We start from the raw sequence: 25123 nt of genomic DNA, 5'->3' as shown, positions 1-25123 counted from the left end.
TTCAGTGCATTTGGGCTGATTTATTCTAGCTGATACCCACTGAGTCTTACAGCCTTGATTATTACACCTGTTTATGTATTAGGATATGCTTGCAGCCATATAAATGGGGTATTCTGACTTGAATAAAATCTATTTGTTTTGGAAGAATAATTTTAGGTATAATCTACCTTTATTTAAGGATTTTACTTAGCATCTGGAGTTCTACTGAAAACAAAACAAAGTGTGACTTATATGACATTGTAATTTGACTTGTGAAAGACTGAAGGAAGTGGTACAGAATATCATAGTATGAAAAACTACCTGAACTTGCTATCAAAGGAAAATGTGTCTTGGATTTCCCATGTAATTAGGATCAATGCTTCAAGTTACATAGTCAGTGATGACTGTGGCTGATGGGAGAACTTTCTTGTAGATGCTTTCTTCATTCACACTGCATCCATCTTTTTGGTAATAGATTTTGCAGCTTGTATTACTCTGAATGAAGCCATGACATTTTGGATTGTTAACAGGCTTTCTAAACCTCTTTAATCAGGACGCTAATAATAAGTTCTCAAAAAAAAAAAAAAAAGACCTCCCCCAAAGAGTAATCAAAATGTTCCATTGTTAATCCTCACAAAATACTACAGAGCAAAGAAATATCTACAATAAAAAAACCCCAACCCCATATATGGATATTTCTATTCACGGTTCCTGGATCTTTGTGCATTTTTAATTGATGCTCCTAGTGATGGTCCTGTAAATACAAAACTCCTTTCTTTATTTTTAATGGCATATTTAAGGTTATATGATCCTCTTTGTTAGCTTACAAGTTCAGAGTTGTAGGAATTCTAAAGCTGCAAATACGTGGGGTTTTTTAGTTGCTATTTATGTTACTACTGACATAATATAACCAATATTTATTGCAGGATTTGCAAACATACTGTGATTTTCCTGATATCATTGATGTCAGCATCAAACAAGCAAGCCAAGAAGGCTCCAGTGAGAGAAGAATTGTCACCATTCACAAACAAGACAGCAAGAATCTGGTTTGTTTACTTTGCTTGCTGTTTTTTCAGATAGATGTTGCTTTGAGCAGGCTGTGTGATTGCTGTGGTATTTATAGTGTTGTATAACCAATTACCATGTTAATTAAGCATAAGGTAAAACTAAATGCATTTCAGCAGTATAAGCAGTGCATCGGAACACCAAAGGTCTTCTGCATTCAAAGCTATGTGCATGGACTGAAATAGAAATAGGAGTTTATAGCTGAGGGTAACTTCCAATACACAGATTGATTCTTTTCTTTATTGGAGTTTTAAACCTGAGTCTGTGGTTCTAGCTATTGAGCATACTGTTTCCATGCTGTTGTGGTAAGCTGTCTGCCAGTGACCAACACATTGAAAAAGGCTTCAAAATGCTCTGAAGGAATGATGATACACAGAAAATAAGTGTTTGGACAAAATTAATGTCATGCTTTTACTGTTTAAAATTCTTTGAAGAAGATCTTAAGAAACTATTTTATACATGAATGTAAAAAGTTGAGTTGTTTCAGTTTGAACTCCAGCATTTCACTTGAGTCAGGCTTTCCAGCAGGCATAACTGTCACATAGTTGTGTGGTGGATTGACCTTGGCTGGACACCAGGTGCCCACCAAGCTGCTCTATCACTCCCCCTCCTCAACTGGACAAGGGGAGAAAAAGATGACAAAAGGCTCGTGGGTCAAGGTAAGGACAGGGAGAGATCACTCACCAATTATCGACTCGGGGAAATTAATTTAATTTATTGCCAATCAAATCAGAGTAGGGTAATGAGAATCAAAACCAAATCTTAAAAACACCTTCCCCCCATTCCTCCCTTCTTTCCTGGCTCAACTTCACTCCTGAATTTCTCTAACTCCTCCCCCCAAGCAGTGCAGGGGGACAGGGAACAGGGGTTGCAGTGAGTTCATCGCACATTGTCTCTGCCACTCCTTCCTCCTCACACTCTTCCCCTGTTCCAGTGTAGGGTCCCTCCCATGGGAGACAGTCCTCCATGAACTTCTGCAACATGGGTCCTTCCCATGGGCTGCAGTTCTTCATTAACTGCTCCAGTGCGGGTCCTTCCCATGGGATGCAGTGCTTCAGGAACAGACTGCTTCAGTGTGGGTCCCCCATGGGGTTGCAAGTCCTGCCAGCGAACCTGCTCCAGCGCGGGCTTCCCACAGGGTCACAGCCTCCTTTGGGCATTGACCTGCTCTGGCCTGGGGTCCTTCATGGGCTGCAGGTGGATATCTGCTCCACCGTTAACCTCTGTGGGCTGCAGGGGGACAGCCTGCCTCACCATGGTCTTCACCACGGGCTGCAGGGGAATCTCTGCTCCTGTGCCTGGAGCACCTCCTCCCCCTCCTTCTTCGCTGACCTTGGTGTCTGCAGAGTTGTTTTCTCTCACATATTCTCACTCTGTCTGCTGTTGTGCAGCAACTTCTTCCCCTTCTTAAATATGTTATCCCAGAGGTGCTCCCACTGTTGCTGATGGGCTCGGCCTTGGCCAGTGGTGGGTCCGTCTTGGAGCCAGCTGGCTTTGGCTCTGTCAGACATAGGGGAAGCTTCTAGCAGCTTCTCACAGAAGCCACCCTTGTAGCCCCCCCACTACCAAAACCTCGCCATGCAAACCCAGTACGAGTTGTTTCTTCCTATATCTCCATCACTGATCTGTGGGCCTTCAGGGCTCCTCATCTCAGCGTTTGTGTGACTGGAGAGCTTCTTTCTGTGTGTGTGTGTGAAAAAGCTGTGTACGGCTTATGTACTTCTTTTCTGTAAAAATAATTTTTTTAAATTCCAAAAATATTTCACTAAACATAAACTAGTTTTATTATCTCTCTAATGATGCTTTTTCAAAAAAAGGCATATGATTTACTTTCATTTATAGCAGAATTGTGATTCACATTCATTTCCTGCATTAATGGCACAATTAATGACCTGTTAAGAATTTCAAATTTTTTCAAGGCTTTTTATTGAAACATAACAGTAGCTGGAATATCTGTGATGCGCATCCATGATGCTGAGAGCGTAATAATATTTCAGATTGGTGGAGGAGGCTTCCTTAATCTTAAGCCATTAAAATTCACTTTAAAAATTCTCAATAGCAGTAGTTAGGTACTTGACTGCATATGCTTCTGAGGGTAGAAGTGACTTTCTAAGAGCTTGTCTAAAAAAGCTACTGAAGAGTAAGACAGAGTAGGAAAAAGTGCAGTAGCTGCTGTTTTGCTTATGGTTTGTGCGTGGACACTTTACACACCTAAATTAGCTGATGTGTAAATTAGAATTTGTGATTTAGTTTAACCTGTTACACAGCTAGTAGAATTCATTATAGAAATGTACTTTACACAGTTTTAGGATACATGGATTGATTAAAATGGCTGGATTTCTGGGTCTGTTGTCTGTGTGGGTTTTCCAATTATGTTGAAACAACTGGAAAGATAGTTGTTTCCAGGTCCTCTTTTAATAAGGAGTTTGAAGACTCCAAACAACTTCTTGGCATGTGATCAAAAGCACCAGCTTTTTTATTGCTGTCTAGCAAAGAACTTGCCAAGGAATTGTGTTCAGCCACTGTCTCTGCAGTGTCATGGGCAAACTTGTGCAGCACGTACTAAAGCCTGTTCTGTTGAGCTACACTAGTGAATGAAATCTAGTGTAACTCTGTAGATGGTAGAGTAACACTTCTCTGTTGAAGTAAAGACAGCCTTTAATGCTCTGATACAACTGTCAAAATATTAAGAAACTATAGATAATTACATAAAAATGGACTCTATTTTCCTTTATTGGCAGTAATAAATATATTGTTACAGATGGCTGTAATTTTGCCCTGCTCTTACCTGTTCAATGTGTTCTGCATAGACCTTTTCCACACCCCGTTTTCCTTTTGACCACATTATTCTTCTCTCTGCTTCCATCCATTGCACCTCTCTTCATAGTAGTTAAAGGTCAGCTTCTGTCTATGATCCAATTCAGGATGCCAGTTTTTGCTGACTACTAGTTAAATTTTCAGGCAGGTACTTTTCTAGAGATTTTTCTTTGCTACTTGAAAGCAGCCCCATAAATCTTTGATAAGCGAAGGCTTTCCTTTAGGAAAAAAAATAACACTGTGTTGCCAGTGCAGTAGGTGTCTGCCATGCTGAGTTGTATCTACTCAGATTTTCCCTTTCAAATGTTCTCTCTTGTCAACATTCCTCTGTTGTTTCATCTATGTAGAATAAGGGGTTTTTTATGGCAGATTTGTTTGATTTGGGTTTAATTTTGAACATTGAAGATTGCTAACAAGTTTTGGGTGGCACCAGGAGGGTAGAACTATACAAACAGTAGCTAAAAACAATCGGGATATCTTTAATGTATGCGTATATTTATAGCTTTTATACCATTATCATATCCAGGAATTTTGTGTTGCCTATTAAAAAATTGAAATTCTCTCTCTCCCCCTCCCCCCCCCCCCCCCCCCGCCCCCCCCCCCCCCGGACAATTTAACAGGAGGCTGAATTTCAGTCATTAAGAGAAGCTCTCTCCTTTGTGTCATTAATTGATGGATATTACAGATTAACTGCGGATGCCCACCATTATCTCTGTAAAGAAGTAGCACCACCATCAGTCCTTGAAAATATCCAAAGCAACTGCCATGGACCAATTTTGTAAGCAATTTTTTAGCAATATAACAAGGTGATACTGTTTTTGAAAGATGAACTTTAGTTGACTGTGAACCATAATGGACATCTTGAAATGTGTATTTATTACATTTACGTAACATAAAATGCTTTACATTTTTCCTCTTATTTTCCGCTTTGCAAAATACAATGCCTTCTTGACGTATTATAAAAAATAAATGCAAAGATTGTGGTTTTAATTTTCTTCCCTTAGAATCTTCCCCCCCCCCCAAGTGAGACAGGCAGGAAATTCATGATGCTGATTATACGGAATTATAGTTACTACCGTAGTGGCAACATACAGTGTCATAGACAGAGGATCTCATGTTTACACTGCAGCCTCTGGCAGTTGTATTATCTGAGTTGCCAAGGGAAAAAAGGCAAATTCGGATAACACTCTCTTCAATATTTGAGCAAGGATTGCAGTAAACTGCTAGCCATATAAATTGGAAGGTTTGTTTGCTTTTAAGGAATGTTGTCTCCTTGTTTGCTTGCTTAGTTGTTGGGTTTTGTTTTTTTTTTTTTTTTTTAGAGGAAGAATTTAGTACCTTCATTGAATTTTTTAAAACTTTTTTTTTAATAGTTCGTATAGTATTATTTATTGTTTGCAGAAACACACGTGGGAACTTAGAAATGTTTTGTTAGGCTGAATAAAATGGGTATTTGCTTTAGCTATAGAAAGTTTGGAAGCTGATATATGCAAGATATGTTGCATGAAACTAGCACTGTCTACTCAGCTAACACAGAATAGTTCTGTAAATTTCCCAATGACAGAGAGAGGATAGGTGCTATAACATTGAGAAGAGATGAAGGAGGAGAGGGAGGGAGACCTATACAGTTCTAATCACATTTCTTGCACTAATGTCTAATGCTGTATATTAAGCGTTATTTAGGGCTGTTTAGAAGGATGTGCAATGAGTCTAGACCTTTCCAAGCCATTCTATTCCTCGTTCCCTGAGAAGGGTAGAAATAGTTAGTTAGCAAGGCTTGTTTAAGGGGAAATTGGTTCTTGTAGTAACAAGTGATGTTTTATTTCAACTCCTCCTTCTTGTTAGTCCTTTCCCAAGTTAAACCACCTTTTTCACCCACACAAATATTTTGCTAATTTTAGTTTATTTATTAGGCAGTTTTATTACAGCTTCTTCCATAATGGATGTTGAGTCATACCATAAGCCTGGGGGAATACACTTTTTTAGGCTGTAAGATTTCTCATCAAATAAGTAGTTGTGGTGTTTTCAGTGTTAAGAATTTTTAATATACTGCTCTTATACATAAGCAGCCACCTTGAATATTGGAAAATAAAGGGACAAAAAGATTAAGTTAAAGGAAGCTGTAAAAAATTGAGAGTTTGAATAATTGTTGTATTGGATATCTGATAATAGTGCTCATTGGCTAATCTCTGATGTTCCTGGATTTTGAAATGACGCAATATTACACATTTTGTTTTTACTATAGCATGGACTTCGCTATCAGTAAACTGAAGAAAGCGGGTAATCAGACTGGTTTCTACGTTCTTCGTTGCAGTCCTAAAGATTTTAAAAAATACTTCCTCACCTTTGCTATAGAGGTTTGTAGTCTGCCTTAGATAGTACCTGTATAATCTTTATTGTGTTATAATAATGAGCCTGGGATGTTCAGTAAATCATTCTGAATTTTCTCTTCAGAATGTTTGTCTGATGTGTGTATCTATAGCTACTTCTGTCAGATTGGCCAACTTTCAGGGTCTTGTGAAAAACGTCAAAATACTTGTATGGTAAAGAACCGCTAATAACACATACCATATGCCTAGGAGAACAAGACAGGTGGAGGGAAGAGAGCTTGGGACTTCTGAGGATGGTGACATGGCTCTTGGGACTGTAGTAAATGTTTGGGTGGTGGAGTGGTTTGGATTGGGGTTTTTTTTAGGGGGGGTGGTTTTTTTAAATTTTTTTAAGGGTTTTTTTTTGTTTTAGTTGGATTTTTTCCTGGGATTTCTGCCCACCTTCCCCCTCCCAAATAGCGCTTAGTTAGACTGAGTATACAGCTCTCAGTGATCTGAGAGTGTCTGTCCTTCACAGCTTCTTCTGGGTTTGGGTCCTGTCCCCATCTCCAGTGCCTGGCCAGCCAGATTATTTGGTAGCTATTACATCAACACAGATCTCCTGCTGGATATCTGGTGTTAGCTAGAGTGGGAGACACCCTTGAAATGCCTGCAGTTCTCATGCAGCTAAGAACCAGATGTACCTCTCCTCTGTGAGATTGCAGTTAGTGATAATACAGTACTTTAATATTGCTGTTACATAATTGCATGGTCTTGTTCCAAGGATGGGCTTCTCTTTAATTAAGTTAACAGAGCTACCTTTGGATTTTTAACTAGGGAAGGTAATACATGAGTTTTCCTGCTGGTTTGCAGCAAGCTAGCAAGTTTGCTAAATACTGTCAGAGATATGTACATCTCTGAAAATGACAAAATAATGTTGTGTGGATGGAGAAGTAAACAGCCATTTTAAGATCAGTTTCACAAAAATTTTATGTCCGGTCAGTGAAGTGAGTTTGATAGGGAATTTTTTAGACTAAAAGATGAGTCCCTGGGCAAGCATAGAGAGTTGAAGTCTGACAGTTAAGCATGTGAGTTAAGCCTGCCATTAAGTGACCTAGCCACATTTTTTTTTTTTTTCTTGTTCTGAGTCTTTCTGGGCAAACCGTTAGGCTTTTGAGATTCAGAATTTGTTGGAACATTTTCTGCAGTATTGATGTGAAGGACCATGAAAGCAGTATTAAGAGCTCCTGTTTAAAAATGTTTAATGGGATCTTTTCAAGACTCATTGTAAAAGTAATTCAGTGCATATTGAAAATCTGTGCTAGGAACTAATTGCTTAGAACTGTATTGTAGACAACAGAAACATAGAAATACAGCTGAGATCTCCAAATGCTTGCCAAAAGAACACGGAGCATGAGTGTTTGGGCTATTGCTTCCAACAGAATTTTGTTTTGATATTACCCCATGTAAGGGTGAAGAAGCTTTCATTACTACCTCTGAAGAATTTTTCCTAGGATCCATTTGTTTTCTCACCTCCATGTTTGCAGATTTTGTAACATTTGTTTTTCTTAGTATCAACATGCTAATTTCAGTGATGGGAGTAGAATCATGTTTTCTCAGAATCAATATTACATAGTGAGAACAAAATAACAAATTATGGTAATATTTTGCTGAAGCATTCTTTCTTTAATTAGTAGAGTGCTATACATTTAAATAAGCTTTGAAATACTAAACATTAATCAATTTTATTTTTAATGGAAAAAATCTCTGCAGCGTGAGAATACCATTGATTATAAGCACTGCTTAATTACGAAGAATGAGAATGGAGAATACAATCTTAGTGGAACCAAGAGAAGTTTTGGTAATCTTAAGGATCTCTTGACCTGTTACCAGACAGAAACTGTCCGTTCAGACAGCATAATTTTCCAGTTCATCAAATGCTGTCCTCCAAAACCAAAAGGTAAGAGAAAGATTATTTCTAAGCAGAAGGGTTTCCAACTTTCAGATTAAAGATTTAAAAATAAGTTAACATTAAATGACTGTCAGGTAGGTAGAGATATATGTTTGTGGGTGTTTTTTTAAATTTCGCTGACCTATTTGTTCATCTTAGTCATAGTTTTCAGTCCTAGCGTCTGCCAAATTTTACTTTGTATAAGATGGTCTTCCAGAAAGAATCGTGGTAGCCAGTTTCTGGTAGCCAGCAAAACTGATTTCTTAGTTGTAGAGGATTGTGTGGAGCAGCATGTCTTCTTCATGTGCTTCTTCAAGTGCTTTCATGTCTTGAGAAAGAAAGAGCTAGTAAATGTATCATTTCTCACTGAGGATAGTTCCATAAGCAGTGGAACGAACAATGCCAGTGAATTTCTTTCATTGTCTGTTGACATTGTTAGCTGAATTATGCCAATGCTGCAGTGTGATTTCGACTTCTTTTTAACACTGAAAAATACACATGGAATAGAGGTCCTGCCTGAGGAGTGGATTTTTATTTAATTTACGTTACAGGTTTTTGCCTAGCTTTGATATTCATAATATCTTTCTCCTTTATGAATTCTGATAATGTCTGCCCTTTTTGCTTATTATAAGTAGTACTACTTATGGTTAATATTAGTTAGTCTTTGTCTCTGTCCAAGTCCCTATTTAACCAAAAACTTGAGAGAACAAACTATTTGATATCACTTTTACCTCTCTCAAATTTGACTGAAGTTAGTCAATGGATTCAAAAGCTTAGAAAAGATTTGACAAGTAAATACATATGCACATTACAGAGAATAATTTTGTAATCTTATTTCCGTTGAAACCAAAAATGTGTATGCATTAGAATTGTAAATTATTGAATAAATATAATCACACATGCATGCACACATACACCCACAAATATGTACCTATATGTACCTGTTTTACTAACAGACCCTTTACTCTGGTAAACATAAGGCAATGAGGATTGCTAAAGTGCTGCCAGGGCAAAAATATGTAAACGCTTTAAAGAGGCATCAGAAAGATATGCATGTCTTCAACAGAATGACTTTGTAATATAAAAGAAGGTGACTTACATCCCCTTTTTCCATCCCTGATTGTTCTTACAAATACAGCAGAAGTTAAAATATGGAAGGAGGCAGGAGTATTTTCAGAACGTTTGTCAAAAGTAGGAGTACTTAAAATTGCTGAGGCAACCTAAATGTTTTTGCTGATTAGAAAAAATCAGACTTTGAATTTGTTTAATGAAATACTGTGTGGCTTTTTGAATAAACTGATCTCAATGTGATATCTTCTTTTTGTTGGATTAACAGCTTCTCATTAATAATCCTTCTGAAATAATATTGGTTTAGTTGTATATTTTACAAATTTACTTTGTTTTTCTTTTCCCCACCCTCTTTCTTCTCCCAGATAAATCAAATCTTCTAGTCTTCAGAAGCAATAGTGTTTCTGATGTACCTTCATCACCTACGCTACAGAGGCACAATAATGTCAACCAGATGGTCTTTCACAAAATCCGGAATGAGGACTTGATATTTGTAAGTCCATTAGTTGCTTCTTCCACTGCAGATGGCTGGTTTAATACACACTATGTTTTAAAAAACTTAGTATGTGTTAAAAGAGCCTTATCTGAGCTAGGAGATTTTGCTGTAATCTTTCCTTAGAGTTGTGAGAGAAAAGAATTTTTTTTAAATTTTCCATTAATACAAATAATTGTGGGGTTTTTTTTAAATAAGAAGTGTCCTCTTGACTGCAATAGCAGTTGTTTTCTTTACTTCTAGGGATGCCTAAATACATCTGTAGCAGCAATTCCTTCCTTTCTGGTTCTTGCAGAAAGTTATTTTCTGAGATCCTCGAGGAGTCGATAAAAAATAAGCAAAGATTTAAGCTGTATATGATATAGTTGCTTCCTTGTCCCCTCAGTCTGACTCTAGAGGTGTGCTAGCTGTAAAGATTGGCATATGCATTACTTAGGGTGGTTGTTTAAGAGAGATATTGCAAAACAGGCAGAGATTTCTGATTTTTTCCCCTCTGTATCCTTCCCGTCTTTTAGGAGGAGAGTCTTGGACAGGGCACATTTACTAAGATTTTCAAAGGTGTAAGGAAAGAAGTGGGAGACTATGGCCAGCTCCATCAAACTGAAGTTCTTTTAAAGGTGCTGGATAAAGTCCATAGAAACTACTCTGAGGTTGGTGTGATTGTTCACTGCTATGTAACGTTTGTCCGTGCTATGTTGAGCATTACTTTTCTTACAATAAACGAGTATTTGTTATATGGTAGAGGGCTGTATGTTGAACCAAGCTCATTCTTGGCCTTGTGACACTTGGAGGATGGATTTGAGACTGGCTTTGGGAAGTACACCTAGGTACTTTACTTCCCCTCTCCCCACCATCCATCAGAGAATTCAGAGCTACCCACTGAGAGCCAGAGAACAGTTTCCTTGTACGATACAAGTACCACAGGAGAGGTGGTATGGCCACAGAATTGCCTTTACCAGTAAATTTGTTATGTACAGATGCGGGACCAACATTAATGGAAAATTGCTTTCTTTTGGTAGACTATCATCAGTGTTTTGGAGTCATACTGATTCTCCAGTAAAATCAACATTTCACATAAAGTCATAAAAAATCAGAAGTATTTATGTATGAGAAACACTTGCCATATATAGAATTATCCGTATTCATTTAGACTTTTCACTGTTTGAGTGAAGCTGTGAGCAAACCTGAAATGCCTTTGTACAAAAACTAATACACTGATAATGTAATTGAGCCCAAGATTGCGTATGTGAGAATTTAATTTTAAAGACTTTAACAAGATGTGGTAGTGTTTAATATATTAATGTAACTTTATAAGGCTCTTTATTGTTTATTTTGATTATATACTTATATCAAATCCCTAATTAATCTAGCTGTATTTACAGCAAGCTAAAAGAACCCGTCCATTGTTTACTGAACTTTACTTAAGACAAATCTATACGAAAATGTAAGCAAAAAAGGAAAAGACATTTCAGATAGCTAATATTCATAAGCAATGTAGGCATACACTTTGGACAATTGAAAACAATAAAGAAACTATAACCCATATTTTAATCTTAATAAGCTGGGTAATATACTTACATTCTAAAGTTAAGTGAAAATCAGTTGTTAAAAGGGCTAAGAGTACAGAAATACAAATATAGTCACCTGAAGGAGAATGTGCTAATTTTGACCTTGTTTTGTTGGGTGAATAATCAGTACACAAACAAGTGTAGTTGGAGATGCCACTGAAGAGAATAAAAAAAAAGACTAAAGAAATAAAAGCATCTGAAACCTTCCTGACAAGGTTAGGTAAGGTCTCGCAGTAGTGGATGAGTGATACAGTACTTCTTGTCTTTTAACGTAATAATGTGCGATGAAGAAATAAATTGGAAACTGAATAGTGTGTTATGAAAGAATAAACTGGAAACTGAATAGTGCATCATGAATTTGTCTGCCGTTTACTTTACTTAGTTAACTGACATGGAAGAAAAGATTCTTTTTAAAATGTTGCGATACACCTGCCTGCAGAAAAAGAGATTGCTAACCTCTCTGAAATGTGGATTATCAGTTATTTAAAAAAAAAACAAACCCTAAAACAACCACAAACAATATAAAATGTTACACAAAGTCTTTGCAATGAGATGGAAGTTGAAATATTTTTAAAAATGCACATGGCTTTAATAAATTTATTAGAAATCATGTAATGTTTGGGGGTTTTGTTTTCACTGATATTTATTCTCTCTCAATGCCTCTCTCTCCTTCCTCAAAGTCCTTCTTTGAGGCAGCAAGTATGATGAGCCAGCTTTCTTACAAACATTTGGTGTTAAATTATGGAGTCTGCGTATGTGGAGAGGAGAGTAAGTAGAAATTAATTATCTCTTTGTACTAATTTTATACAGCTGTCCTAGGAGTTTGCCATAGGTTCTGGGTAAAAGCAGGGGTAAAAAACAAAACAAAACAACCTGTCACACCAGGTGGACACCCAATACATGTTCACATTGCTGTAGTATTAGTCTTGGTGTCTGAGAACTAGTTAATACAGTGATAACAAAGAAAATGGAAAAATTGTGTGAATACAGTCAGTGTGAATACACTCAGTGTGAATAGTAACCTCTGTAAATGACTCAGTCATGTCTGTTCTACCTGAAAATCTGACTTCTGAAAAGTTCTGCTGAACTTCTGAAACGAGCTTTTGAAATGCCAGAAAAATTGCACTCCTACATTCTATCACCTGTGTTTAGCTAGAAAGGGAAGTGCTTGTCTACACAAGAAAATTTTCGTGTACTGTGATCAGGAACACAGAAACTGCCACCCTTTCCCACCTATGTGCTGACTTTGTGAGCACAAATATAGCTTTGGGAAGTTTGGTTTAGAGATCCCATTCTGAAAATACGAGGTCCCATTATTTCAACAAAACCACTACAAAATGTTAACAAAGGTAAAATCTTTGCATGGTCTACGGAAGTAGAATGTGTTTTCAGTTTAGCTTACTGTGTTGTGAGTATGTATTAATAAGGTTTTTTTAAGAACACCTGAAATGCATTTATAACATCTTGTAATGAAATCTTAATTTTGGATGGTTGTTATATGCTTATGTGTGCTATCTTCAAATATGCGCTGGTGGGTCTCACTTTGGCAGTTTTTCCTCTTCATTGAGCCTTTGGGCAGAAATGTCAGTTTGCCCTAAGACCATTTTTTTTTCTGTGATTAGAAATTTGTAACAAAAGGAAGCATTTTATAATAACTGTATAAGCACATTATGTAGATGGTTGCCTGCGTTAAGAGAGAAGGAATTTGCAAAAGGGAGGGTGGATGCTGTATCAGGAGTTCCTTCTCTTAGGAGGCTGGAAAAGGCACAGCACCATGTTTGGCCAAGAACTTGTTATGCTAGTTTCTTCGCAAAAATGCCCACGAGTGTTTTTTCTAGTTTATTCATTGCACCATGCACAGGGACTATATATAAAATTTCAGGAAGATCAAGTGTATAATTAAAAAAAAAAAAATTAGGTAAAGATGTATATGGTTACTTATTTCTCCTTTAGATCACAGTTGTCCTCTATAGGCAGTTCTATTTCTGAAGGCAAGAGACCTATTACAATTTAGTAAGAGGCAGTTACTAAGAAATAGGAGGAGAGACTGTTATTTTTTCTGTGGGTTACACACTTGATGTACAGATTTGATGAAAATTGCTTCACATAATTGTAAAAAAAAAAAAAGTTTGCTGTCTATAAAATGAATTTGTTGTGAAAATCAGTTTATTTGTTATAACCAAATATAATACCAGGAGTTTCCACTGTCTTTAGAGTCTAAATGAGAAGCACTGCAATGTGAGCATCTTGCAGCTGAAGGCAAGAGTTCAGTCACGCAATTTGAAATTGTAGTATTGAAACTGATAAAGACTGCAGTACTATGAAATGGATCTTGTTTCTTAGGTTATTTGCTGGATGACTGCATGGAGGCATATGTCATATACACAAATTTTTTTTAGTGCAAATATTAGTCTGTTTTCAAGAAGAGCGTCTTTTGTCAGCAAAGCATTGTATTTTTCACTAAGAATATAGATTGTAAACAACTATGAAGTGAATGACTTGAATGTTATTCAACTCATTACATTGATATTGCTGTACACTACTATGCTTTATCAGAAGTTATATTATTTATTGTGCCTTTCAAATAAGGGTGGAAGGGTGGTCACTGGATTTGTTAAGGTGGAAACCTATTCTGTGAAAAAACTATTAAATCTAGTAATGTAGCATTTGAGAATAAATTAGGTGAATTTCCACACCCTGAAGAAGTATAAAGAACATAGAATATTTGTGGCAATACTCAGATGTCATATAGCGTCAGATTTATAGTTAGTTCACCAACAAGGTATCAAAGAAAGAGATGGATAGTACTAGAGTAATGAATCTGTCTTGAATTCCATTATTTGTTGTTGGTTTTAATTGTTACTCTTTTTACTATTTTAAATCAGACATCCTTGTACAAGAATATGTAAAATTTGGATCCTTGGACACATATTTGAAAAAGAACAAAAATGTTATCAATATCTTGTGGAAGCTGGAAGTAGCCAAACAGTTGGCATTAGCCATGCATTTTCTGGTAAGTAGTTTATTCTTCAGTATTGTTAATGGCTGAATTCAAGTGTTTCAGGCTAATACATGTAGAATGGCTGAACTATTACCCTACTTCTTGAAACTCTGGAGGGTATTTCAAAATAGGCTGGGCATATACCAGATAGGTAGTGGATAGCCAATGACAGAGCTTTGTATCTTGCACAAAATGTAATTGAATTTCCCATTGTTTTTTAATGCTTTATGTTTTAGCATGAAATAAAAACACACTTCCAGGAAAGTTGTTGGGGTTTTTTTTTTTCCCTCCCTCCCCAGGAATCAGTCCTTCCTGGTTTTCCCACCTCAGCTCATGATGCTGAACATAAACTATTTCCTGGTAGTGTTAGTAGTTAACCACTGGAAGGGGAAAACATTGTACTGTTCAACTGCTAGTACGTTCTTTTTGTGCATTAGGTCCTAACCTTACAGTCTGTTTAATTCAACATAAAGGCCGTTATTTGAGACAGGATATGTGATTAGATCGATCTTCCCTTTGATGGAGTTTAAATGTTCTTATATTCATTTTAAATAGATCATACTGATGGATCAGTATTCTTCTGAGTTAACATACATCAAATAGTTTTGAACTCGAAACTTTAGGAAGATAATTAATGAAGACTGGCTAGAAACTATGAGAGGAACTGATAAAATGTCTGAGATTTGATCAACTTAATCTATGATCATTATTTTCTTGGCTGATGTTTCCCTCATGCTGTAAAGTATTGTTTTTTAAGTACCTCTTCAACCAGAAGATTTTTTTGTCAGTATGTAAAAGACGCATTTCTGTTCATAGGAGGATAAAGGCCTTGTTCATGGGAATGTCTGTGCAAAAAACATCTTGCTTATCAGAGAGGAAGACAGAAAGTCTGGAAACCTTCCGTTTATAAAACTAAGTGATCCTGGCATCAGTATTACAGTTTTGCCAAGAGATAGTAAGTCTTTGTGTCAGCTTTCTTGTTTAATGCTTCTGACTTGAAAAATAAGTTCGGGTTTGTTTTTTTTTTCTGACCACCATCTAAGGTACTTCTGTTATAGTAAGTTCCTTCATCCATCTATCACTTTAAAATAATCTCTGCAGTCCTGGTCAGCAGTTTTGAGTGTATCTTCTTTATCAGCAAATAGCTACAGGAAATAAAGCCACAATTCTCCATTGTGTGAGGGTTTTTTTCCCTGCTGTTCTCATTTTCAACTTTTTTTTCACTGGTAGTACTATTAGTATGCTATAATGTACTATGAGTAATTCTGTTGCATCTGCAGGTAGCTGCTGGACTTAATATCCTATTATTGATCAAGATTAAATTGTTGTGTTTTATAGCATGGAGAAGCTTTCAGAGCTGAAAGTAAATGCACTTTTGAAAATACTGCCTGGCAGTGGAAAACCATCTTCAGTGCATTTCTTGGTGAATACCTGAAGCCACTTGATCATGCTAAAAATACTATATTATCATCTGCCATTGAGGCTGTTCTAATGCTTTATAAACAGCAAAATTAATTAAATGGAAAGAAGTGAAAAGTGTGTGCAAGATTGTTATGCTAATGAAACTGAAGTAGCCTTACTGTTCTTTATCTAGTCTTTTTAATCATTTTGGAAAAATGAACACACTTTATACTTGGTGATTTTATACATGCCAAAAGAAATAGCGCGTCTGCAAGACTAAGCAATGCAGTGTCATTATTTTCCAATAAACTGTTTAAACTCTCCCTTTTTAAATGAGAAGCCTACATTAGTCTTACAAGATCTCATTTTAAGGAGGTCTAAATCTACATCAGTAAAATACCATCTTTTAACTTGTTACTACAATCAGTATCAAAAGTTTAAAAATCAAATAGTATGAAGTTCCTTGTTGTGGTGCCTTTTACCGTGCCATAATGTGCCAAGCACTAGCAAAGTACATTTAGTCTTTGCCATGTAGTTCCTTTATGGTAGCTACTAAATCTTGGTAACATTGCAGGAAATACAGAAGTTGGAGCAAAAATATAATGTGGAAATGATGTTAACGCAGTTTTATAACATGAGGCTTATTTTACAATAAAACTAATGGTCCTCCACTCTGATTCATAAATACTGGTTTTGTGCATATTCTGTAGCTTTTTTTAGGCAGCAACAAAAACTTGGAAAGGTATTAAAAGCACATTACAGAATGAAATACCTATGTATACTAAAGTAATTTTTACTAAATCAAATATGCTATAGAATTTTCTGGGTTTATTATTCATCTTAACATGATGTTTCCTTTGTGTGATTGCATAGTTCTTCTTGAAAGAATACCGTGGGTTCCACCTGAATGTATTGAGAACCCCAAACAATTAAGCCTGGCCACAGACAAATGGAGTTTTGGTACTACTTTGTGGGAAATCTGCAGTGGAGGAGACAAACCTCTGAGTGCACTGGATTCTTCAAGAGTAAGTATTACTGGGTCTGCAGTCATAACAGTGCTTTGGACACTTCTAATTTAAAACATCTTCTGTTGTAACTATATCAGCATCTAAAGTGGTGTGGCCCATGACCACTGTAGGAAAAGGACACTTTTACTGGTAGATAACGATCAGAAGTGATGATTTGAGGTTTGGTTTTATGTTGTTTGTTTTGATTTTTATGGGGACAAAGTACAGTGTTGCCCATATTATCTTGTTCATGTTTCTGTTGCTTTGTTGCAACAGTGTATCGCTTTAAACAAAAAGTATTCCTAACAATGTACATGGATTTTAACTGGCATTATTCTAGTAATTGAACATACTAAATACTGTAAGACTTTGTGTGTTGCAGACAATACTACCATTTTAGCTAAATCAGAAATGTTAACTTTGTCTCAACTAGGGGCAGGGGTTGGAGGGGAAACACATTCCGTAAAAATATTATTTCTTATGTATTTGCTTCCTTAGTTAGAAGCAAAAAGATTATTTCCTTTACTATGCTACAGAAAGATTTGTGGTATTATTTTTGTAAGTGGACTGTTACCTTCTCACAAAGCCTGATCTGATTTCTCAGGTGTTGTAATCGGCTCTTACAATACACTCCAAGGTCTACCTAGACCTAGCTTATAGATATCTGAGTATCTCAGAAGTTGCCCTCCTCTCCTGTACTAATCCACATTCTTTCATAACACTCATGAAGCTTTTTACAACTGGAGGAGCTCAGCCAGCTCACAGGTGGATAGAATTTTCTACTGGACCCATCCAGTTGAGGTTTTATGAAACTACCAATAAAGGAGACACCATCTTTCTCATTATCTTTCTCTATTTTCTTATCTTCCACCAGTAACTGACTGGGAATTTCTGAACTGATTACTCTAAATTATGCTAGTCTTGCTACATTGTCAGCCTTGGTTTTTGATGTAAATTAGTCAAATGTACATTTGGTGAGATAACAAGTCTAGGTTGCGAGCTGTATTTTTTGGCTGCTCTGGTGAGAATGCTAAGGCTTCTGCAACTCTTCATGGTTGTATATTAAAATGCCTTTTATCTATTTAATTCCAGAAACTACAGTTTTATGAAGACAGGCACCAGCTTCCTGCCCCCAACTGGACAGAACTAGCAAACCTTATAAACAACTGTATGGATTATGAGCCAGATTTCAGGCCTTCATTTAGAGCAATTATACGTGACTTGAATAGTTTGTTCACTCCGGGTGAGTCTGTGATACAACAAGAACACACTAGACAAAAAGAACCTTGATTCCTATTGGTTCATGTCCTTTTTGGTATGTTGACCCACAACCACTCTCCAAAGCAGCCCCGGAAATCTTAAGTTTGTAACGACACTATGTTACTGCTTTTTAGTTTGTTCTAAAAGAGAACACGTTAAAAGTTAGCATTATCATTCAAAGCAGTTTTCTGGTTTGATTAATGTCTTTCCCAAACATTCAAGTCTCTTAACCAACTATGTTATGTTTGTGACTGTCTTTCTTTTGTCTCTCAGTAAAATAAATAGGTGTCTTTCTTTTTTCCAAGTGGAAGACGCATGTTATCACAAGCCCTTGTAAAGTTTATGTTTCTCCCCTCTGCAGTAGTGGAGTTGTTGCACAATAGTTGCTAAATTTGAAGTACAATAGGCCTGCAAAAAAGAAAATTGGGAAATTAAAGCAAGACTTGCTATGAGTCAAGACAAGTCATTTGGCTTTGTTGTAATACATCTTTGTCTTTGACTGCAAATTACTATATAGAAATTAAGGTGGTTGTTAATATTCTACTGAGCTAGGGGTATGCCAAGCAAAGGTAGAACACGCCATGATTGTAATAAGTTTCCTCGTTCTCCTATTCACTTCTTTGTGCCTCCTGTTCCCTTTTTCTGCTCCCTTCTTCCTCCTACCCCTCAGATTACGAGCTATTGACAGAAAGTGATATGTTGCCAAATATGAGAATTGGAGCACTTGGGTTCTCTGGCGCTTTTGAAGATCGGGACCCAACACAATTTGAAGAAAGACATCTTAAGTTTTTACAGCAACTTGGCAAGGTAGGGTGTTTCGAAATTCTCTAATTGCCTAGGAAAGAACTATCTTTTTCAGTTATTTTCCGATGACCCCATATACGTTATTTACATTGAAACTTCTGTTACAGATATTAGTAATTTCAGCCGTATCTGACCACAACGTGCAGTTTCTTTTAGATCTTTTTTCAGTTTCACAATATCATTAGATAGAAGAAAGATAGCTGACCTCTACAATGAATCGAGTCACACCAAAAGACTAAAATCTTTTTCAGTAATGGGGAGCTGCATCTGACTTTTTTTTTTTTTTTAAATACTTGGTATTCATTTAAAAATGCTCCAGAGCAGTCTTGCATGGAACTAGTGGGGTTGGGGGTGTTTTGTGCATGCATATTCTGAGAAGTCTGAATATACAGTCCCTAAATTCAGTAGTGTCTTTCAGATATATGCAGGCCTTGAACTTCTTAGGCTTTAGAAATCAGCATTTGGTTACTAGTTTTGCAAGTCACTGCAGCCTGACTGTGAAAGCATGCCTAGACAGATGAGCAAGTGCAGCTGGCAGATCTTCACCAAGTACCGTTTTTCCAGAATGGTTCCTTGCTCTTTTATGGTTTTTATTGACATGATAGCTATATATTCCTTTGACACTGAGTACTGGTGAAAGCAAGCCTGGAAGTGAAGTAGCAGAACTACTTCTATTTGCAGGTGGTTGGTTGTTGACTGTAAATGGTAGCATAGCGTAGGGAGAGGAACAGAGTGGTAAGTGATGACTGCATAAAGGAAGATAAAATATAAAGGGAGAAAGGAAAGAAGGTAGAACATTGAAACAAATGGGGGAAGAACCACCAAGAAACAGGAGAATTAAGAGCCAAGAAGAACCTAAACGAAGGGGTTTTTGCAAGTGCACGAAAAGGAGTATGCCAACTGACAGTCTGGAAGTGCAAGTGGAAATTTGAGAAGGGGGAGAAAATGAATGGAGATCACCCCCTCTCTTTGGCCTTGTTTCCTCCCATGCTGTTTGCTTCCTTTCATAGAACATGTTTCTTATTCTTATAGAACTGTTACCTGTGATCCTGCACTCTTTTTCTCTCAGGGAGGTTTTGTGACATTTCACTTAAATAGTTAATTGTGGTCACCTTAATGCTAATGCAGTGAGCACTGAGGCACTATAAACAAGCAGTAAGAAAGAGACAGTGATGTGGACTTGTTTTTAATTCACATATTTCCATTTGTGATCTAGGGAAATTTTGGCAGTGTTGAGATGTGCCGGTATGACCCACTGCAAGATAATACTGGGGAGGTGGTGGCTGTGAAAAAGCTGCAACATAGCACAGAAGAGCACCTGAGGGACTTTGAAAGAGAAATTGAAATACTTAAATCTCTGCAGCATGATAACATCGTTAAATACAAAGGAGTATGCTACAGCGCAGGTATGTGCTATGCTGAATACACATTCAGGTGTACAACTAAGTGTCCATACTGAGAAATTCAGAGAGGTAAGTGTTTATGAAAGTCACTGACTTGTCCTAACTTCACCGGGACTTAGAGAGTACAAAGCAAAGGAAGTAGTGTCTGTCGTATACTACTACTCAGTACAAGGTGGACATTTTATTTAGTCATTGCATAATTTGGTTGACTTAGAGAAAGTACCATTTTGACTACTTACCCAGTTTCTTTATCTTAAAGCATAAAAGTCTTCCTAGAGAAGAATTTAGGGTTAAGTGGGAAAATGCAACCATTTTGTAAGCATTGTTGGGTTTTGCTCAATATAATGTCCCAGAGTGGATATTACCAATTCTTGTACAGCCTATACAGTAAAAGACTAGACAGGAAAAAGTTTCAGAAATGGGTGTGTTTGAGTGAATTGTTGATGCTGTTGAAGTTGATGAATGAAAGCATGGGTTCTGCCCAGGATCTTCCCGTAACAAGAAAAATCTTAGGTTCAAAATTAGACTAAGTTTTTAAAGATGGTAGAATTGCTGACCAGTTGATGTCAGTTGCCATTCTGAGTTTCATCTCAGCAATGAGGAGGAATTACATAAACACAGATATACACATGTGGCACTTTTGCTTTGCTTTAGCAATAGTAGCTAAAGTATTGATGAGATGATCCTGATTAGTGATGCTCTGTATATCAAGCATATCCACATAATCGTTGTTTAAATAAATGGCATTTCCTGAACAAATGCAGTTAACTAATATATGAAAAATTGCATAGTGATGTACATATAAATCAGTTTTTTTATATTAAGGCTATTTTCCATTGCTTTTATTCATATTTTTATGAATTCACATTATTTATATTTCAAAACTTGTCATTGGAAAATGACAGAAAAATTAAGTGTATTTTGTTGTTGTTGTAAAAGGTCGTAGAAATCTAAGATTAATTATGGAATATTTACCATATGGAAGTTTACGAGATTATCTGCAGAAACACAAGGAGAGGCTGGACCACAAGAAGCTTTTGCTGTATGCATCTCAGATATGCAAGGTAGGAAATTTCAGATGATTGATATTTTTCAACAAATTTTTGTCTCTTTGGTCTCGTCTCATTTGTCTCAAAACAACCATCATTGGTTGTTTTGGTGTGTCTTTTATAATACTGTTGGGCTGGTAGCACCACATAATCCTAAAAAAAGTAGCAATACATATTCATGTACTCAAGAATTGGACAAACTTCTGAGTATCTCAGTACAGGCTGCTGAGACTGGCCTATCTGCTGACTGAGGCAGAATATATTCCGTTTACTTTTGTTTATGTTATAGTTTGCTTAGCTTATATTTCGTTCAGAAGAACTAAAACCTCTTTTCTCCCTAATGAGACCTGAAATAAAATTTTGCAGGAGTTAATATACTCACCCAGGCACTCTGTTTGTGACATACTATAGCTGATTTTTCAGAACTTGGACATTCATCTATAAAACCACTATAACAGCAGTATATGTTTAAGAAATTTACTTCAAAATGTAAATAATATTAGCTTATTTAGCAGAAAGAGCAAAGATATATGATTTCTGTATGAAGAACTAGAGGCCATAGAAGTGCCCAAAGTGGTAATAAATTATTTGCTATTCTCAGTGGTTGGTACTGAACATCCTTCATAAAATTCTGAAAAGGGGGGCAAACATCGGATCTTTATTGTGATACCTCGTTTCCTCAGAAAGAGGGCTTATGCCTACCCTAGTTTTATTCTGTTGTTATGTTTTAGGTACAGGAAACTACAGACACTTTAGATTTCATTGCATGTTCAGTAGTTTGGGGAAAGAAAAAAGGGGGGGGGGGCACGGGGAAGAGAGAAAAGGACGGGGAAAGACACCCCCACGTATACCCCCCTCCTCAAGGCACGTACCAGAAATCTTTTTAAATTCCTTTCCCCAATACCCACATCAAAGACATGGAAACAGTAGGTTACTTCATGAGTATTCTTCAGGGTAAGTAGCCCACAGATATTCGTATGTCTGGTAATTGTGCCCTGCCACATTCAGAGCACAAGGCTTTCCTTCTGCAATACACACAGAAAAGGCCTGACAAGAATCAGGCAGGAGAGTCTCTGCCAGAGCCGAGATCTCCAGGCATTCAAACTCGCACCTGGTGAACAGAGCTTGATAGTTCCCTGCTTGAAACTGGACTGACTCAGTAAACCTTTTAGCTACTGAACCTGGGGTGTGTACAGAACGATGCTGCCTGCACCTTTAGCAGCCGATCTCACCTGTTCACATGCTTCACTGAAGCAAGGCTAGTTGGGTGGTCTCCAGCAAAAACTCCTTGATGGGCAAGCAATGTGCAATGAGATTGGAAAACACAAAATGTTCACAAGTCTGTGGCAAGTGTCAGTCTTTTCACAGAGAGGAAGGATTGAACATGGGACCACCTACTCAGAGGGTTAAAAAGCCCTCTGATCTGTGGCTCCAAACAAGAAGTCATTCTCCAGTAACAGGCATAAGAAACTCTCTCAGTATTTTTTCTGCAACAAAATAACTATCAGTGCTAGTAAGTCACTGAAAACAATCTTCCTTCAAGCAAAGAGCTGGAAGAGTCTAACACTCAGGACCACCTAGGAGGACGGTGACAGTGAATCTTTCATAGAACAAAGATGCAACAGGGATTTTTGAACACACAAAGGCTGCAGCCACTTACCTGTTTTATTTTGTAGCCATCTCAGCCAGTGACCTGAAGGGTCGTAAGGTGCCTGCCCTGTTCACTCTCGTAAGAAGCTGTGAAGCTTGCATATGTAAGTCTTCAGGCCTTATCCAAAGCTTTATCCAAAGCCTGAAGGAACAACAGTGGCAACATATCTCAGGACCCTGGTCTCTGAGACAGAGGTATCTGATAGGAGGACTGGAAGGTGGATTTTGGCCTTTGCAGGCAGTGCAAGTATGGCAGAAAACTTTGGGAAAGAAACTGTATTCGGAAGGTACAAAGAAAAGGATTCTTAATGTGTGTATGTACATACACATGTATAAAAGAAGCATCAAAATACTAGAAGTCTTCAGGATAGTGATGAAAAATCAAAATAGCAGATGAAATGACTGCTTCCTAAGTACCAAACATCAACCAAGAGGAAGGGAGCTAGAATATGCCTTCTGCATATACTTAAGTGGGAAAACATCCTGCTTTCATGTGACAAAGCATGGGTACACACAGTATGAGAATGTGGGAAGTCTGCATATAGGGCTTGCTCTTAAAGAAGTATCTTTTCTTCACTTCTAAGGGAAGCAAAGTCGAAGAATTACAGTGTATGTGCCTTGCTTTGCACTGTTGTTGCTGTACGACCTGCAAAGCAGAGGTTATACTGAGCGCTTTAAGATTTCACTCTAATCTGCAGTATTCTGTTACGTCAAAACAACTTAATTAAAAACATAGTGTGAGTACCTAATATTACAAAAAATAGAATCTGAATGCTTTTCCTTCTTTTAGCTGATCACATTCCCCCCCTTTCCTTTAGCTGTTTTTGCTTCTCTTGCAGTGTTTGCTCTTTCAGCATCTCACATCTCTTCATTCTGCTGTGCATTTCTGTCACTCTGTTATTTTGGGGTTTTTAATCAAAAATCTTTCTCCCTCTGTCTTGCTGCTCTTCTCTCAAATGTATGAGAGAAATGAAGGTATGCCCATACCTGGGGGTTAAGATGAGTGTGTTTGCTATGTTTTGGTTCCTTGCTACTATACTGGGAAAGGGTTCCTGACTTAAAGGTGATATTTTGTTTATGCATATCTCATACTGTGAAAAGCAGCATTTTCAGAGATGGCATTTGCTAGTGGTGATGTTTCTGTAGATGCAAATTAGTGCAGCTGTCATCTGGTGCAGCGTGTGCCATTAGTACAGTTTGGTGGCAAGCAATAGGACTCTATATTCAACTTTAAAGAATCCTGACAGTAGAATGGCAAATAAGGAAGTTAACTTCTCCATGCATCTGATTTTTGGGATGTTCTTTTGTGCTCTTTTGGCCCTGCGTTTTGTTAATGCAGGCTTATAGGAGAAGAGGCTAAGAATAAATTTATTTTTCCATCTCTTAATGCTTAAAGTGCTTCAGGTGTCCTTGCTGGAGAGCCCAACTTTAGTGATAGAAACATTTGAAATCACATAATTAAACTCAACTCTATTGTGAGAGTAGTGCCACAGGATTATGATTTCCACTTAGAATTTGCATGATTTCAATTAAGTGTCTCTCTTAGAATATTTTAGTATTTTCCAGGCTAACAGAAAAATTACTATCATCAGAGAAACTTTAGGACTGTTTTCAGTGCAATATGTAGTAGTAATAAAAAGTTCCAGCATCTACCTAGACTGATTGTATCAGAAACCCAGAAGTCTCACTTTGAAAAAGCTAGGTTTGGCATTTTTCAGGATAGCGGTGGGTGAGCGGGCACTGAAGAATAGGGCGGTTTTGAACGGTTTTGGAACGGGATGTGTGTAAACAGCGATGCCACCTAGCGGTGCGAGGAGGTAACGAGTCTGAGAGGAAGGTTAGACTTTGGAGTCAAACTATTTCTGAGGTTTCTCACTTAAAAAAATAAAAAAAGAGAAAGATATCTTTTGGCATTAATAATATAACGTTGATGTTCAAAACTTTTGAGTTCAGCGATGCTCTTAGCATAGTTTATTGCTTTTCAGTTGTGTTGAAGGAGTGAGATGCTTTCTTATGAAACTCTGAAACTGACAGCTTGCTTTGTGTTTCCTTTCACATATGAGTTGGGTATCTCTTGACATTCTGCAGTGTCAACTTCTGTCCACCATTTATTGCTGTGTAAGCAAGACCTTCTTTTTTTAGTAATGCCACTACATGCCCTGGCTTCTTCCACATTTCATTGTTAGCAAAAAGAATTACGTGCATTGGTAAGAAGGAGTCAGCAGCAGCAAAAGATGACATGGCTTTGGGCCAATGTTTTGTTACAGCAACCTATGGAAATATAACAATAAGCAGAAC

At 37.2% G+C, this 25123-nt stretch overlaps 1 protein-coding gene across 2 annotated transcripts in view; it reads left to right on the top strand.

The window, feature by feature from the left end:
* JAK2 (Janus kinase 2) overlaps positions 1–25123 on the top strand; it is a 62573-nt gene that overhangs the window by 28150 nt on the left and 9300 nt on the right. For both annotated transcript variants that reach the window (XM_050913249.1, XM_050913250.1), the window contains exons 8-21: positions 906–1025; positions 4482–4639; positions 6107–6218; positions 7944–8130; positions 9555–9682; positions 10198–10332; positions 11931–12018; positions 14136–14263; positions 15068–15206; positions 16526–16677; positions 17752–17902; positions 18590–18726; positions 19940–20129; positions 21066–21190. In XM_050913249.1, coding sequence (XP_050769206.1) covers positions 906–1025; positions 4482–4639; positions 6107–6218; positions 7944–8130; positions 9555–9682; positions 10198–10332; positions 11931–12018; positions 14136–14263; positions 15068–15206; positions 16526–16677; positions 17752–17902; positions 18590–18726; positions 19940–20129; positions 21066–21190 — 1950 coding nt within the window. The remainder of the gene's footprint in view (positions 1–905; positions 1026–4481; positions 4640–6106; positions 6219–7943; positions 8131–9554; positions 9683–10197; positions 10333–11930; positions 12019–14135; positions 14264–15067; positions 15207–16525; positions 16678–17751; positions 17903–18589; positions 18727–19939; positions 20130–21065; positions 21191–25123) is intronic.

This window comes from Gymnogyps californianus, chromosome Z (assembly GCF_018139145.2).
Source record: "Gymnogyps californianus isolate 813 chromosome Z, ASM1813914v2, whole genome shotgun sequence".
Lineage (NCBI taxonomy): Eukaryota > Metazoa > Chordata > Aves > Accipitriformes > Cathartidae > Gymnogyps > Gymnogyps californianus.
The sequence above is the reverse complement of the archived record's forward strand: the minus strand, read 5'-3'. Positions and strand labels throughout refer to the sequence as shown.